The 17,448-nt window shown below is 46.8% G+C and overlaps 1 protein-coding gene across 1 annotated transcript in view; it reads right to left on the bottom strand.

The window, feature by feature from the left end:
- The window catches only part of bop1 (BOP1 ribosomal biogenesis factor), a 63,799-nt gene extending 46,398 nt beyond the window's left edge, over nucleotides 1-17,401 (bottom strand). The window contains exons 1-3 of the mRNA XM_010891558.4: nucleotides 17,144-17,401; nucleotides 16,526-16,777; nucleotides 9,062-9,223 (exon numbers count right to left, since the gene is read on the bottom strand). Of these exons, the coding sequence (XP_010889860.2) occupies nucleotides 9,062-9,223; nucleotides 16,526-16,777; nucleotides 17,144-17,242 (513 nt within the window). The 5' untranslated portion in view covers nucleotides 17,243-17,401. The remainder of the gene's footprint in view (nucleotides 1-9,061; nucleotides 9,224-16,525; nucleotides 16,778-17,143) is intronic.
- Between the last annotated feature and the right edge of the window lie 47 nt (nucleotides 17,402-17,448).

The following is a 17,448-nucleotide window of genomic DNA, read 5'->3' as shown; positions in this document are numbered from 1 at the left end:
AGTAGCCTCCTCCGGTTTAAACATGCATGTTTCAATATCACAAATGACCACTTCAAAATCATGTATCCTTCAAATCATGAAGACAGACCATCGTATCGTAAAGTTAGCTAGCTAGCTAGCTAGCAGTATCCAGTCTACTGTGGATTGAAAGCACCCACAGTGCGTTGAGGAAGGGGAGGGACTATGGCACAGCAGGAAGTAACACCTCTGTAGTCTTTTGGGGAGAGAACAAAAATCTTGAACCTTGTACATTTCTCAATGCATCTGTTGATAGAGACATTGTGGAAAGACATCTGATGGCTCAATAAATCAACGACAACCACGACTGACATGCAGTAGAACTTGTACAACACGGAGTGATTTTTCCAATTTCGCTCGCCCTACGTAACAGTATGAGCTTTTGGCGTGCAAAAAAAGAAACCTTGCTCCTCCCGACCGAGTGTGTGAAACCCATTTCATTGCCAGAGGAAATCTCAGACATAATACACACAACCTAACGTCACCCCCAGGGTGAAGTGTCACTTCAACATATCCTGTTGCATTAGTTCGTACCCTAGGAGTAGCTGCTGTCCAGTAACAAATCTTCAGCAGAGACCTGAGCGCCGTCTGTACGGATGCGCGGACAGTCAAGACGGATCCAGGTGCCTTAGGGTTGGAAATAGTGACACGGGTTGGTCCGTCTCTCATGGTCGAATTCAGGGGTTAGCAGACGCCGCCGGCTAGCCAACGGAGACACGTCTGGTCCATAGCCCAGAGAAGCTCTGTTCAACATCAGCCGGCTCCTATCGAGTCAGGGCCCAATGAGAGGGTGACAGTGAGGTGGTCCAGGGTGGGGTGTTGATCCCTCTCCACAGGACAGCTTAAGTCTGACTACAGCAAAAACCAGAACTTCGCCATGCTAAACGTGTAGCCCATGGCATGGTGTCAATGGTAAGTTCTACGTACTAGACCAGCCCCCCCCCATTTTATAGAGTACCTGAAATATTTATAGAAAATAATTTGTCTGGCCTTCCTCCCAGCACTGACCTTTTATAAATCCACTTCACTGATCAGAAGGCACTCACTACTAGGCTGTGTGATTGTTTCACCTAGCTTTCTTGGTGGAAGGTAGGCAACAAATATATGCACTTACTCTAAATGGCTTCGGATATGAGCGCCAGCTAAATGACTGCAATCTAAATGTAAAATGAACGACAATGGTAGTCACCGAGGATAAAACCCTGGCAATTCTTCAGTGTGGCCTTCGCCATTTGTGTGGACTTTTCCCAGCATACAGTGCAACGCATACAGCAGCCTTCGATGACCCCCAACAGGAGAGGCTCCCTGAGTGGCCACTGGCTGCAGTGTAGCAGGGCCATTAGCGATGCAGAGGATCCGTGGCTAAGCCAGATGAGTCCACCCCCTGACACCGGTCCTGGAGACTGAAGGCGATGGTTTCCACCCCCAACCCTCCTCTTTCCACTTTTAAAGCCGTACTGTTGGAACCGGGGCCCATAAAAATAAAATCTGTTCATAATTTTCGCGAAATAGCAAAACCAAAAATTTCGAAGAGAGGCCTTGGCGAGGTCAGGCGCTCATTATTCCGATGCGCAGTGTAGCGTCTGTACGCCATGGCCAGGACCGCTCGCCACGCTAACTTGATAAATAAATATTCTGAAGGATCCTCGTACACACGGTTTGAACTTGGAGTAAGTGCGGCATGTGGAAACTTTGCATTCCGACAGAGGCCATCCAGGTTTCTCAAAAATGGCTTTTCCACCTGGCCGAAAGCATCCGGTAGATCATTCAGAGAAAGTCGTTATTTATTGAAAATTAAATATCTAATGACACCCTGAAGCTTTCCCTCTCCTCCACTATAGCCCCTAGGTATTATGAAGGAAGAGAAACCTATCGGGGAAAAAGAGAACAAGGCAATCCCTTACTTGCTTGCAGAGAACACAGCAGATTTCCCAACTAACCTTAAACTCCAACATCCCAGAGATGTCAATAGCGTTTATTTTCTCCCCTCACAGCAACTTCACATGTCCAACAAAACACAGAAATCATAATAGGATAATGGCACAAAAGTCTAGTTTTCGAATAAAAATTAGGGGGCATTCCCACAGTGGATAGATAGAGGGAAGAGTTTTTATGAATGGATAAAGACAGAAGGGAGTCGAGGTGTGGACAGCCTTCCTGTCACAGCTCTTCCTCGTTTTCTTCCTAGCAGGCCTAGGGCTGTAAAGGATTTTTACAATCCATACAACCCAAGTCTTTGTGTAGAAACTCTGTAGGTCTGACATGGAAGAGAATGAGAGGGAGGGAAGCCAGACAAGGCCTGGTGTGAGCGAGAAATAAAGCCATCTAGACAGTCCATCTCCCAGCTGCACCGAAAGGTGAGAGCTTTAAGCTTTCTGCTTGCCCCGCTGCCCCAATCATGACCACCAACATCCCGCTCTCTCTTCGCCAACACCCCCCGCCCCCCCGTCACCCTGTCTCCCTCCCCGGGGGCTTCGCTTCACAATCCCACTCAACTGTCTACGAACCAGTCGTTCTAGCAGAAACACATGGCAGCCCCCGCTGGCAGTTGGTTTCAATCAGGCCTTCTGGCAACAGGACGTTCGTTGGGCCTACTGGGAGCTGTGCTGAAGACCGGATGAAAAGGAAGTCCTAAAACTACGAAACGACAGGTGGCTGCTTTGGCAGCCCCCCCCCCCCCCCCCCACCCCCACACCCCCCCACGCCCCCCCCCCCCCCCCCACCCCCCAAACAACCCCCTACCTCAATGCACCTGTGAGGGTCCGGAGCTGGGAGGACTGGGGCCCCGTTTGCCCGGAGCAGCACGCGATTCGCACAACCACTTCAAGACCCCCCCCCCCCCCCAGCCCACCCCCCCACCCAGACCCCCAGACCAGCAGCTCTGGATCAACATTCCCCCACCGACTTAGAAAAACACAACCCTGCTTCTCCTTAAATAGACTATTAAAAAGAGATTTCCTGCTGACAGTGCAGTGACAGGCCAAGATTCCACATAATTTACTACCTATCTGTCAATTTTATCACCATATTGATTTCAGCAATGCAGCGGGGCCTGAATACAAACCTTTGTGTCCCCAGGACGAGAACGCTTTGGAAAGCAGTTTATCCTGGGCCAATGCAAATGGTAGACCTGGTCTTCAGAGGCCCCTCACAGCTCTGCTTTTGGCCCGGGGCCCGGAGCCGTGCAGCATACACACACACACACACACACACACACACACACAGTTCACTGATCAATACCAGATTGTTAGAGGAGACACTGAATGCGTCTACTAGGTACCCTGCTAAGGGGACTCCATCCATCATGACATTGTTCCAAGGTTCTGTGTCCTACACGTCGCCACCATCAGCAGGGCCGGCTGAATTCACAGACAGGCCCAGACCGAACACGTGAATCGACTTCGTCCACACCCAGGCAGTACAGTAAGCCAGGCGTCGACAGAAACGAGTGCTTCCTGGTCTCCCTCAAAGTCACAATTGGTACTGAGAGGTATTAAAATGAGTTTTTTTTTTTTTTTACCTAGGTAAAAATCCTCCAGCGATGTGCTTCGAAATGCATTAAGAAATATGGATATAGCGCCATGACATCCATCTGGAAGGCACCACGGTTTGTGAGTGAGTCTGAGTGGACGGGATAGTGGTCGCCATGGCTCCTTATGGAATCCTTATGGATCTCCTACCTTCCAACGCTGGTAACAGAACACCACCCACATTATATCAGGATTTCATTTGATAAATCTCTAAGAATGGATAGAGAGATATATATATATATATAATTATTTATTTTTTACTGCGCCACAGCAGACATTTCATAAAAACCATGGCGGCGCCTGCCGAAGTACAAGACGCACGAATCGTTCCCAAATCTAATCCAAATGGCCGAGAGAGGAAAAAGCGCAACAAAAGAACCAATTGAAACAGCGATCCGGTTGTTCCTCTCATAAAGAGGGAAAAACAGGGGACTAATCCATTGTCATCGAAGAGGGCAGTCTGTCTGAGTTCAAACCTGACTGGGTTATAGTAAAAGCAGGTTTGATCTCTTTGGGTTAAAGCTGTGACCAACCAAAGGCACCTCCACCACTACAGACGGCTACCCCGACTTCCATAAAGGACGTTTTAGAGGCCGCTGAGGGCTGGCAATGGTTATTTAATTCCAGCCGTCAAATGCAAGGACCCATTCTCCAACCAACGTCGATGTACCTGGCTTGCGGTGTACGTCCATAACTCTTTAGAGGCAGAATGGATTTTACTACTTTTGAGGAGGAGGTGGGAGGGGGAGGTGGGAGCTGAATAAGTAGGAGTAGGGGACAGGGAGGCAGGGTTCAGTGCTGTAGACTACGGAGAGCTGTGCATAGATGGGGCCGGGCATTTCACTAGAGCACAACCAGACCAGTGAAACATCCTTTCCACACATAACAGAACACGTTCCTCAGTCTCACGTATGTAGACCCTCCATGTTCAGGGGCCAGGCCTACTCCTCGGGCCCCTTCCTCGGGTAGGTGTGTTGAAATAGACCCCTCGGTCCATACCCCGCCTAATTGATTAAATTTCACGGCTGGAACGGAGCGACACAACCCAAGGAAGCCCTGACAGCTCAAAACTTAACAACACAGAGGGAACTGCTAGAGGCTGCGGAGAACCGGAGGCCAATGCCCCTGGCCTCAGTTTGTCTGAGGGCCAGCCAGCAAACTCACCAGCGGCCAAATGCGCCTCTGAGCCTCTCCTGAAATCAGAGTCGATATCCGGCTCTCGGTTTTCAAATCCACACAGGCGGGTTTTTGTTACATTCGGCCATAGCTACTGCACTCGGGAGGAACCTGAAAACATTACTCTCGACCGCTTTAGGTAACAAGCCTTTTTCTGGCAAAAAAACGGAGGCTCAATCAGCGCATCTTGGCTGAACACTGAGGACAGGGGAGCGAGGGAGGAAAAGAGCGAGGGAGTGGTAAAAGACAGGGGAGAGTGGCGGGGGGATGAGCGTAAAGGGGGAGGGGGAGTAAGACAAATGGAAGTGTACAGAAGTGTTCAACCTCCTCAGCCAAGGGGACGGCGCGTACACTGTAACACTCTCGCTAGGCCGGGATTTCAACAGTGGAAATGGAAACAGCCTGTCTTTCCGCCCGCTGTCAATCAGAGGTGCTAATAAAAACACAGTGGACAACGCAGTGGTCTGGTCTCCCATGATTCAGAGCCGCCAGTCACAGTAAGAAAGGGTGTCTGTCGACCTGTGAAAATCCCAGCTTTAAACCTGTATTTTACAGCCACGAAGACTTAGACTGGGATCGCCATGGATATCATCTGGAAGGCATTAGAAACCGCCACCTGGAGACATCCCAATCAGAAAATTTAACTTTGGGATTACCAAAATTTAACAGAACCCCCCCCCCCCCACATACACACACTTCCAGACTTGAATGAGGGCCTCTCTATTAACAGCACCCCCCTTCCCATCCCCCCAAAAAGTTCATCAGATTTCCAAGAGGGTAAAAGAAAAGGTGGTGGGTGGGGTGGGGGGGTATGAGTCTAGGCCCTTAGCTCATGCTTAAACGGGACACCATGCACGTCACATCGCTGAGAGACTGTTTGTTATGGTTGGTAATGAAATGAAAACAAGCCGCCTCCTTTGTGCCGCTCGCTCCGGAGCACCTGAGACCTCTCACTGAGGAGAACAGCCTTCCTGAAGCAGATAGGATCACACATTTAAAGCCAGTGCACATATGAAATGCCCCTGTCATTGATTAGGCTGGAATAACAGGGGGGATCGAGGGATTTAGAAGGAGAAGAAAAAATAAAGGCAGTCCGTCTCCTAGCACAAGCCAGGGAAGGCATGGAAGTGTAGGTCTAACATATCCAGGAGGTTAGATATAGCCTGGCTATTCTAGGAACCAGGATCTTGAGGCTGTGAAAATTGCTTGATTTGACGGAAACATGGAAAAGGAGCCATGTGTTTCAGGGGGACGCGGAAGTAATTTTCACCAATGATGACAGAGTTGTGTGTTTTTATAATCCCTGCAGTATACAAGAGGCAGCAAGGTAATTTGGTGCGCGTGTTGACGGGAAATTCACCCTCGGGAAGCTCGCGTCTTGGCACGGATGTTGGTCCTACAACTGAAGGGCGCACTCAAGACGGGCTGAGCGTTTTTCTGTTCACCTGGACCCACTGCTAAGTCATGCAACACAGCCTTACAGGGTCACCCGGGGTTGTGAGGTGGAAAATCTCCCTCTCCTCCGTCTTGAGAGCGAGCCTCACGTCAACGGGCCATTGCTCTCGGCTCAGCAATCCTCCAGCCACCAAACCGTTCAATGCAACCGCCAGATACAGTGCGCAGCACGGACCACATTACCCCGCTTACTGACCAGAGTCAAACTGTGCCTGACGGGCAGCGACACAATAAAACACACATTATGACATTAAGTCAGAGAGCAGACTGAACAAGCCGCCCCAGGTCAGCAGAGTTCCACGTGCCCTTGCGCTGACAACGCCGGAACGAGGCAGACACTTCGCCGCGCCTCTGCCATAGAGCACTTCTAGTGCCGTGGTCAAAACAACAACAACCCTGGTCTACGCGGAGTAGAACACACTGACTTCATCATGCCTACCACCAGCGCCACAAAACAGTTAAGGTATGTAGGAGGCCCCACCACACTGAACTCAGACCCTGGACCGGGCTTGCGTCTGGGTGGGGGTGGGGTGCGTCTTGGCAGGGGTACCCAGACTAAGTAGACAGGAACTGGAGGAGTTTGTCGGGGTGGGCGGCCTCGTGGATGTGCTAAATATCGACACATTTTGCGAGACAGCTGCCCGAGCCTCCGCCAGAACGGCCCTCAGACTTATTAGGCTTGTCACTGGCGTGTCAAATACACGGGCGGGCGCCACGTCGTCCCAACAGCGTTCCAGCTGCTCTCCCAGGCCGTTTCTCATTAGAACCGCCCAACCAGGGGGACACCCTGTGAAACCACCCCAGGAGCACAAGTTTGTGTGGGAGGGGAGGGGGGGGGGGGGGGCGGTTGCATTCAGCCTGCTAAGAGCTGCGCCAACACTATTCAGTTTGCCCATCACCCAATCACTCCCCGAGCTCCCAATCCCTCTCGCGTCGGACTGCTACCGAATTTAGATCTCCGGCGTTGCGGACGGGCGGCGCAGTAGCAGCGCAGAGGCAGGAAGAACAGTCAGGAGTGAGACCGTTCTCTCTCTCTCTCCTCCCCCCCTCTCATCCCTCTATTCCACAATGTGTCTTCATTCATCTCCCGGACCACATGGAAAAGCCATTGCGGGGGAAAAAGCCCCTTCCTGCCGGCGAGGAGGCCTCGGACAGGCGCTGCAGCAGTCTCGCGTATTCCCCGTTCGCTCCACGAAACAGGAAATAACCCTTTATTACAAAGGAGGAAGTGAAGGAGAGGAAGAAAACATGAGCGAGTGAGAGTTTTGGACATCTGCCATTATATCCGCACACGACTTGCGTGCCGACGGAGGACAGCATGCACCGAGACGACCAGGAGGCCAGAGGGGAAACCTTATCTGTGCTCCCTGGGCAGAGGGCTAATTTAACGCAGGCCAAATGGGCCTAGACTACCGTGGCAACACCATGACCACACATGCTGGCCCCGACCAGACTCAGGATCCAGGGCTGGACGGGCCAGGGCCATCCGGTCGGACAACAACGCAGAGGGAAAGTAATGACAAGGTCCACGGAGCCGCCTGCGAGGTTTTCCCAAATGTTGTTTGGCTCTTTGGACGCTCTGTGGATCGTCAACTCTGACCAGAGTTGAAAGACACAAAATACTCGAATGAAGGCGAAACCTAATCAAAAGAAAATGAAATCATGAACACCCTGAACATCTGTTTTATTGTAGCCTAAACAGAGTTTATAGACAAACAGTAGAGGTGTATTCTGACAGGGCTGGGAGAGTGACAGGAGGCAAATAGAAGCAGAAGTTAAAAAAAACTCCACCTCTCCCCTCTCATTTCCAGACACCTGCAGACCCTCCTCCACACAACCCCCCAGAAATGGGTGAACTCACTTGAATTGAAAACTCCTCAGTTTAAACAAAGTCCTCTCAAAACCCCCTTGGATCTTCATAGTGCGGCTGACGTTTCTTTATAAACTAAATAAAGTAAGCAGTTATTATTCCAGTTGTATTTCACACAGCATTTAACCCACCTCTCCTGCTTTTAAAAGCAAAGACCTTCCCAAGAACAATAACGGCCCTCGCTAGCTACGGCACAACACATTCCTCATCCAGACCAAACTGGCAGGAACAGCTTTGGATAGCTGAAGGTTTCTAGGTCATATGAGCTGGCAGAGGATGGTAACCACAGGGTGGCAGGGTTCAACGCTTCCCAATAGACTGTGGAAATTAAATAGAGTATCAAAATAATGCTTTAATAACCCAACATGCAAATAACAAGAAACTCTCCATCCCGCAGAACTCCTGATTGGCTGCATGAGCCACAACTCTACATCACCACCCGGATGCTGTTAAGTCTCTGTGGCTGACAACAGAAAGACAAGGGAACATGTTCACCATACTGCAGGGAAACAGGAAGAGCTTTATTCTTCTGCATCCACATCCTTGTTCTTTAGCTAGTACTGCATGATGGTTAGTCTGCATGCTTCACTACAATCTGATAAATCCATTCAACAAAACCGTCCCTTGTAAAAAGTTTTTTTTTTTTTTTTTACATTCTGCTTTGAGCCTTATACTGCATGCAACTAAGTACAAGCAAATAGGAGTGTGCGTGTGTGTGTGTGTTTGTGTATTCTCTCTGCTGGACATTGCTGGTCCAGTGTGTGGTGAAATATATCAGTGCAACCAGTCATAGGCTGTTCTTTACCTTCCTGGCCCATCTTGACCTGAAGTGCAAATAATGAGCTCTGCATGCAAAATCCCGGATTTGGTCGGCATCCAAATAAACCTAGAAAGGTGCCTGTCAAATGACCGCTCAAACGAAGACACGGACCACTGACTAACCCATCCAAAGGCTGATCCCAGCAGCATTTCATCAGTCATAATTGGACTGATGTTAAAACGGAGACTTTACCTCTTCGTCGGAGGTGTCTTGGTCATACTCGTCTGCCGGCAGAGTGGTGGTCAGTCCCTGGAAGGTGGTGGTCAGACCTTTCTCGCCCCCGTCCTCCATGACAATTCCCTTGCCTTTCTTTATGTTCTTTTTCCCAGCAGACTCTAGTTTTTCATCTTGATGCTAACAATGGAAGAAGACAGAGGCAGGAAATTACAAAAGTGCTTTTGTCTTGCAAAAAAGTTCATGTTATCTTTTTATTTTGTAAATACTTTTGCTGAGTGTAGCTACACACACACACACACACACACACACACACACACACACATACACATACACATACACATACACATACACATACACATACACATACACATACACATACACATACACACATACACATACACATTAACAAAAATAAAACAAATATATACAAATCACCTTAAGGTTGTGGGATAACTCATTAACAGAAAGTAATGGGTGACAGCAGATTCATTGTCATACGTGAAATTGAAGCAGTTTTTGAAAACAAAACATTTCGCCTAAAAGAGACAATTAATAGCCTTACGTTAGCCCGAGGTCAGAGTCCATGTTTCAAGATTACCATGCATTTATTGCATTAAGTACACACGTTCCTGTGGAACACACACACGAGAACACCACATCCTGTGTTAGTGGAAGGACAGTGAGGATGAAAGGCTCCACCACTGGACGTGCTTTACTGGAACCCATCAGTCACGGACGCTGAGCCGTCAAAAGCTCTCTTAACGGGGACGAGGGGATAGTGGGATGGAGGGATAAAGAGAAGGTCTTTGAGGCAGTAGGCTCATCCCTCTGGAGGCGATGCCGGGCAGGTGAGCAACCTGCTCTGATTTATGCCTCATGTGTGTCCCGGTATCTTTTGGCCTGGAGCTCTAAGTGAAACACTTCCTCCCCGAAGGCTAGTTAAATACACATCAAGACAGGGCTGCCTGTTCCCAGTTTTAATACCAAATGCCTCTTCCAACCCAGGGGACTCCAGTCAGACCTCAGGTTCCCCCAGTTACAGCCCCATCCTGGACACAACTCAACAAACCAGGTAGAGGAGCCTGTTTACTCCACAACACAGAAGCCAAGACTTGTAGAAAAAAAAAAGAAAGAGGGGAAAAAGACTTGATGAAACAGTGGGAGACATGGCTATGCTACAAACCTCAAGGGAGAAGGGGGAAATTTGTTTAGAATAAAAGGGACGGAGAGAGACAGACAGAAAGAGAGAGAGAGACAGACAGAAAGAGAGAGACAGCCCACGACAGATTACTTGTCCAGATGATATGCGTAGGACAGACCGGCCAACATGGAAGGACTTGCCGAGTGGACGATGCAGCTAGAAAACAAGCCGTGGAGGGGGCTTCCAGGGGAGTCTGGCCACACGCCCATGTGACCACAACCGTCGATGAGTAGAGACGGTGGGAGAGAGACCGAGGGGAGGAAGGCTCAGCATGGGGCCAGTCAGGAGACCATGCCAAATTCAAAAGACAAGGGCCATCCTGTAGCCTCATAAATAATGCTACAAATTCTCTACATAAGGAGATTCAAATGAACGTCTTGACACAAACCCTTGACTCAAGTCTGGCACATTTACTTACACACACGCTGACCGCAAACCCACATATACACCAACACACACCCATTCGAACAGGCAGACAGGCGCACACACGCTCGCTCGCTCGCTCCACACACTGGCTAACAACTTGTTTTTAACGTCCGTTGGCTCCGGCGTTTCAGTTCCACTCAGAGCCGGGAGGAGGAGGGCCCCAGATCCCTCATTAGCGGGTTACTTCCTCTGCAAATATTCCGGGGTTACAGACTGAAGCCTGAACGCATCCATCAGGAGGCGTTCTGTTGAGCCGTTCACACTTTCACTTAATTGGGAGCAGAAACCAAACAACAAGCCCACCTACACGGCCTGTTGTCGGTCTGGTCGGCCAGAACGACCCACACCCACAGACAGACAAGGACAATCCTCCCATACACAACTCCACGTGGTCAAAGAACAATGCGTGGGGGCGGGGGGGGGGGGGGGGGGGGTTGGCATATGTGCCCTCAGTGATTAAGATTGATTAAACTGCATCTTTTCAAGGGGACGTAGGCTGCTGGTCTTTTTCCTTTTCTTTTTTTGTAACACCGGATAACAACCCCCACGTCCACCCACTGCCCTCACAACCCTCCCCGTCTCCAGATCTTTAACGGCTGGAGGAGGGAGAAGACAGCGTATCACCCACAGTGGAAGTGGCCCAGACGCGTCTGCGGACCACAGCTCCATGCGTGGGCGCCCCGAGGAGCAAAGCCTTCCTGGTTACTGTAAGATGAGCCCTCCTTTATCCCCCCCCCCCCTCTCCAAGCCTAACTCCATTTAATCTCCATCACCCACCCACTCGCACGCCGAGAGCAGGGCCGATCGGCCGACAGAGGAGGCCCGCTGGCCGGATCAGAAAGCTGGCCGCTGCGGCCCGAAGCACCGCGGTTCTCTCAGAGGGACCATAAAGCCTCCTGCAGTCATGTTAACTCCTGCCTGGTGTGCCGAAGGCCCAGATCCCCTTCACAAGATCCCACAAACAGGAGAGAAGAAACAGAAAGAGTCCGAGGCATAGATTTTTTTTTTTTTGTTGGATTGGGGAACAATACCCCCCCCTTGACCCCGCTACCAGACAACAGCAGTTCCAGACAATGATTTCACGGTTACAAATTTGTTCCAGTTTGCTTTTGCAATAACATAAACACACAACTATTAAATTTTTTTGTTTAACCCCTTCAATGTCCTCTATTCACCCCTCATAAATATGTTGGTTTCAGCCTACTGGCACGGTCATAGCTGTCGGAAGGACCGCAAAGACGGCCGAGAATCTGCATGGCAGTCATACAAACAAATCCAGAACACCTAACTGAAAATGCCTTGCAGAACAGCCAGGTGTTGCAGCCAGGTTTTCCTACCTGGGTCACGGCAAACAGTGCCCATTGGCCCATCATAGAACTTTCCTCTGCTCCGCCCGGGGGGGGGGGGGGCATATAGACATGCTCTACTGCAGCGTTCTTCACAAATCTTCCAGCGGGGGTCACTGTGGCTGATAAGATATCAGCGTGAAAGCCGCCACAAGACAAAATAACGCAGCCCTAAATGCAACGGTGGACCAGGTCTTGGAGAAACTGAGTAAGGGGAAACCCTGACCATTTTATGACACCAAACAAAAAAAAATAACACGCTCCAATCTTGCGCCACGCTAGCACTGAATTCAGATCTGTCATGAAACTCTGACTCACAGAGACCGGTTGTGGTGCTGTGGAGACTACTATATTATACATAGTAATACACGGAAGTAATCCGCCTAACTTGGAGGATGACATCCATTAAGCAAACCAGCGGTCAGCTCCTAAATACATTCCGATCTTAATCAAAATCATAACAATAGACAGTGCTATTTCAGAAAGTACATACCACAATGTCTTTATTGAACAAAATGGTCAAACAAACAGGAGAGGCCAGAAGAAGTAAGTGAACCATGATTTTTGGTAACTGGTGGAACCATCGTTTGCAACAAAAACCTCAAGCAAAAAATGTCTTTGTTCAAAAAACGTAGTTGTTCAGAACTGAGCAGTTTGAGGGTATTTTGGGCCATTCCTCCTTACAGAACTGTTTCAGTTTAGATGTATTTTCTGGACGTTGTGTATGAATGGCTGGCTTCAGGTCACACCACAGCATTTTAATAGAGGTCAGGACTCGGCCTCGGCCATTCCAAGACCCACAATTTCTTCTGTTTATGTTATTCTGAATTGTTTTTGGGTTTAGGGTCATTGTCAAGCTGCATGAACCTCTTTTCAGTTTCTGGTGACAGACCGTTACCCTGATATTCTCCCCTAGAAGTTCCTGAGACAATTTTGAACGAACTTCCCCCCCCAATGATATCCAGGCCTTGAGACAGCAAAGCAGATGCAAACCATTATGCTTCCTCCATTGTGGAGAAGGTTTTGGTATTCTGTTTTTTTGTCATTTCCAGTTGTGCCCTTCTGCCAACTAGTTCAGTATGTCTTGTCTGTCCATAGGACACTGCCCTACTATTGTTGTGGAACATCCAGGTGATTTTTGGCAAACCTTGGACAGGCAGCCGTGATTATTTGGGGGGAGAGCAGTAGTTTCCTGTGGTAGCCTCCCATGAATCTCAATTATGTTCAGTCTCACTTACTGTCCTGCCTCATGAACACAGCTGTTGGACAGTGCAAAAGAGATGCCTGCATATCCTTGGCTGTTGCCATTGGGTACTTCTTCATCCCATCTGACCGTTATACAACATTCCCTTGCTGTGACCTTTGATGGATGCCCATTCCTGCAGAGTGTATCATTTGCGCCCACTTTTTACACACTATCGGTCTGACAGACTTAAGGAGGCCCAAACCTTTGGAAATGCTTTTGTATCCATTTAAGACTCAACAACTCTTCTCCTATGGTATTCTGATTTTTCTTTTGACCAGGTCATACATTGCTGGTAACAACATTTTATAGTTTCTCTTTATAGGCCTCTAACCCACACCTGAATGTCATCACATTGATTGAAACACCTGACTTCCATTTCCCCGGAAGACGTCAATCCCCTAGAGGTTCACATACCCAGCCTATGCTGTTTGTTTGACCAATGTTTTCAATGAAGACTTGTACCAGTACAGGTGCTTGTGTTCTTTGTGAAATCACATGGTTTTTATTTATTAAGTCAACTTACCTGGTTAAACTATGGCAATTATTATTTTTTATTTTTTTTAATATGGCTAAACCTATAATGCTAAAAACATAGAATATTAATCATAACTGGCAAAAGAAGAGAGTGGTGGGACGGAGAAAAAAACTGCTGGATTCTGTTAGATTCAACAGCATGTAGTAAATGCTTCCCCCACTGGGGGATAGTAAAGAGTAAGACTATGAAATCCAAATTAGATGATTGATATTTCCTCAAGGGAATAGAAGCTAGATAATTTCTTCTGGACTAAAGTTACAGAGAACATACGGAAGTTAGTTACAATGAAAAAAAGGAAAACAATAGAAATTGGAAGAGCAGAGGTTTAAGGTGATATTCAACATAGAGGGGAAATTCAATGATTTACTCCAGAGAAAATAATTATTTTTTAGCATGATAAAAGCTAATAACCTAATTCGCGTCTATACAGTCACCTTTTTTTTGAAGTAGGGCTGGGATTTGCCCCACCATCTGATGTTACTTCTCAGGGGCCAATATTTGTGATATTGCATTTATAATACATATTAACCTAATAGCGGGATACATGTGAAGTGCTGGGCTAACGTAGAGAGGCAGTGACGGTGCAACTTTAGAAAACTTTAGACGCTTAAACATTTGTGAAAGATGATCACAACAATTACAGCCCGAATTGTCCTCTTTGTCTGGGCAGTGATGCCTCTCCTGGTCCGTCAGAAATTATCTCACAACCTCTTTTAAAAGTCAGATCCAAATAACACTTTCAAGCTTTCAGGAAATGTATAGTTGAAACATATATTGATTTGAAACATACAGTTTGAAAAAATTAATGTGTAATGAAACGTTTTGTTGCTTCTGCAACCGCAACATTTTCAGAGGTGTTTGGATTCAGCAACTTGCGGAGAAAAAAAGCATTTATGAGCATGACAAAGTGTTTGGATTTAGCAGGGAGCATCAGGCAGCCTAGCAGTTAAAGCACCTGACCAGTTAACAAAAAGATTTCCTGACTCTGCAAAAGCCAAAAAAATAACAGTAATTCTGTCTCTGAGCAAGGCATTTAGTTCTAACGGTTACCAGGTCGATGCAGAAAATTGGTGCGTTTTCAGTTAACACACACTACCATTCAAGTTTTGGGTGACTTTGGGTCCATTAAAAAAACTAAATTGATCAGATATACACTGTAGACCTTGTTAATGACTATTGTAGCTGGCAGATTTTTAAAGGAATATCTACATAGGTCCATTATCAGCAACCATCAGTCCTGTGATCCAATGGCATGTGGTGTTTGCTAACCCAAGTTTATCATTTTAAAAGGCTAACTGATCACCATTTTTTTTTTGCAACTTTTGCAATTGTTAGCACAGCTGAAAACTGTTGTGCTGATTAAAGGAGCATCAGCAATTGTGGGTTCCATTACAGGCTCAAAATGGCCAGAAACAACAAACTTTCTTTCCGAAACTCATTCTATTCTTGTACTGAGAAATGAAGGTTATTCCATAAAAGAAATTGCCAAGAAACCAACAATCTCAAACAACACTGTACTACTCCGTTCACAGAACACCGCAAACTGGCTCTGACCAGAAAAGAGGATCTAGAGGCTCCAGTGTACTACTGAACAAGAGGACAACTAAATTAGTGTCTAGTTTGAGAAACTGACACAGCTCACAGCTCCTCAACTGGCAGCTTCATTAAATAGTACCCACAAAACACCAGTCTCAACATCTACAGTGAAGAGGCGACTCCACGATGCTGGTCTTCTAGGCGGAATCGCAAAGAAAAAAAATAAAATCTCAGATTGGCCAATAAAAAAAATATTAAGATGGGCAAAAGCACACAGACACAGCAATTGTCAAATCAATAAGTTTGAGGTGTTCAGATCACCAATAAGTACATTTGCGAGACACACGCCAAATGAAAAGATGTTGGAGGAGAGCTTGACGCCATTTGTCAAGCATGGTGGAGGCAATGTGATGGTCTGGGGAGGTAAAGTGGGAGATTTGTACAGAGTAAAAGGGATCTTGAAGAAGGAAGGCTATCACTCCCTTTTGCAATGCCATGCCATGCCATACCCTGTGGACAGCGCATGATTTGAGTCAATTCCTCCTACAACAGAACAATGACCCAAAGCACAGCTCCAAACTATGCCAGAACTATTTAAGGAAGAACCAGTCAGATGGTATTGTCTATAATGGAGGGGCAAGCACAGGCACTAGATCTCAACCCTATTGAGCACTAGATCTCAACCCTATTGAGCACTAGATCTCAACCTTATGGACAATTATTATTTCAATTAAAAATTATTATTTGTAACCTTGTCAAGATTTATATTTCCTACTAATTTAGCTATACGTCCTTTTCAAAATCATTCCATGTATGTTTTCACAGAAAACAAGGAAATATCTAAGAGACCCCAAACTTTTGAATGGTAGTGTATCTGGTCAGACAAGGAAGAAGGTCAATTATATTACCTATCTTCACGTCACCCATCCAACGACACTGACTGCTATGAACAACAGTATATAGACGAACTTTGCAAGTCAGATGCAGGAATGGTTTAAAACTTCAAATATAATAGATAATTGCACTGCTGAACACACCGTTTATCAAGTTGAAAGGTCGGAATGCAAAGGGCAAAATGTTTGTACTCAATAAACTGCCTTTAACTAGAGAATTCTTCCTGGCAAATCCACATGGTGAGAGAAATAGAAACTATTTTGATACTGTAACAGAAACAGACCCAGTTATTCACCTTAGATGTGTTTTTAACTGTGGCCGTTGGTTTAGCAGAGGTTTCAGCTACAGTGTCGTTCTTCAGAATTTCATCTGAAATTATGGCACAATCTTCATCCTCATCATCCCCATCTTCATCTCCTTCGCCATCCTCTTCACTGTCGCTCCCAGAGTCTTCTAGTCCAGAGAAAACACTCTCGTCGCTATCTGAGAGGTCGTCTTCATCCTCCAGGTTCTCCTTTTCAGCTATGTCCTTGTCAAAAATGGGGAACTGAAGCAGCAGAGACAACAAAAAACAGACATGTATATTTACATCGACTGCCAAAAATCTATGAGCAAGATAAATGTATGCAGGACACTGAACTAGCTTTTAGCTACCGGACAGTGAGACATGCATGTCAAAAAATTTAAGAAATTGCCCAAGGACTAACTATTTTCTTTAATAAATTTAGTGATATGCTTTGATTGACACGACAACATCTTAGTAGAAAAATCTCGTGTTGGCACGTTCATATTTTCCTGCAATGCATAGCTGATGTTAGCTAGCTTAGCTAACGTTAGCGAAAACTGTCCATTCGTTGCTAAGCAGCAAACAGTAACCTTTTACCGAATATACATTAAAAAAATTATATAGTACCTGGTCATCGTCCTCTTCAGCAACTCTTTTTTTCGCACTCTTTTCCTTAGCTTTACTCATGGTGCCCTTTTTCTGTATTTCAAGATTCACGGTAGGCATGCTTCTTGAATATCAACAGCAGACCATGTGGGATTCCGGCAAGAGGTCACAGTTGAAAGTTGAATGTGTGTTTACGAAACGGGGATTTTCCAGGAAAATGCAAACATATTTCGGATGTGGTTTTATAGTAGTTCATTACTTAATTTGTTGCCTCACAATAATTATTTTAAATATTTACCATATGTAGAAATAAACGACGTTTACAC

The sequence above is a fragment of the Esox lucius genome, chromosome 10 (genome assembly GCF_011004845.1).
Source record: "Esox lucius isolate fEsoLuc1 chromosome 10, fEsoLuc1.pri, whole genome shotgun sequence".
NCBI lineage: Eukaryota > Metazoa > Chordata > Actinopteri > Esociformes > Esocidae > Esox > Esox lucius.
The sequence above is the reverse complement of the archived record's forward strand: the minus strand, read 5'-3'. Positions and strand labels throughout refer to the sequence as shown.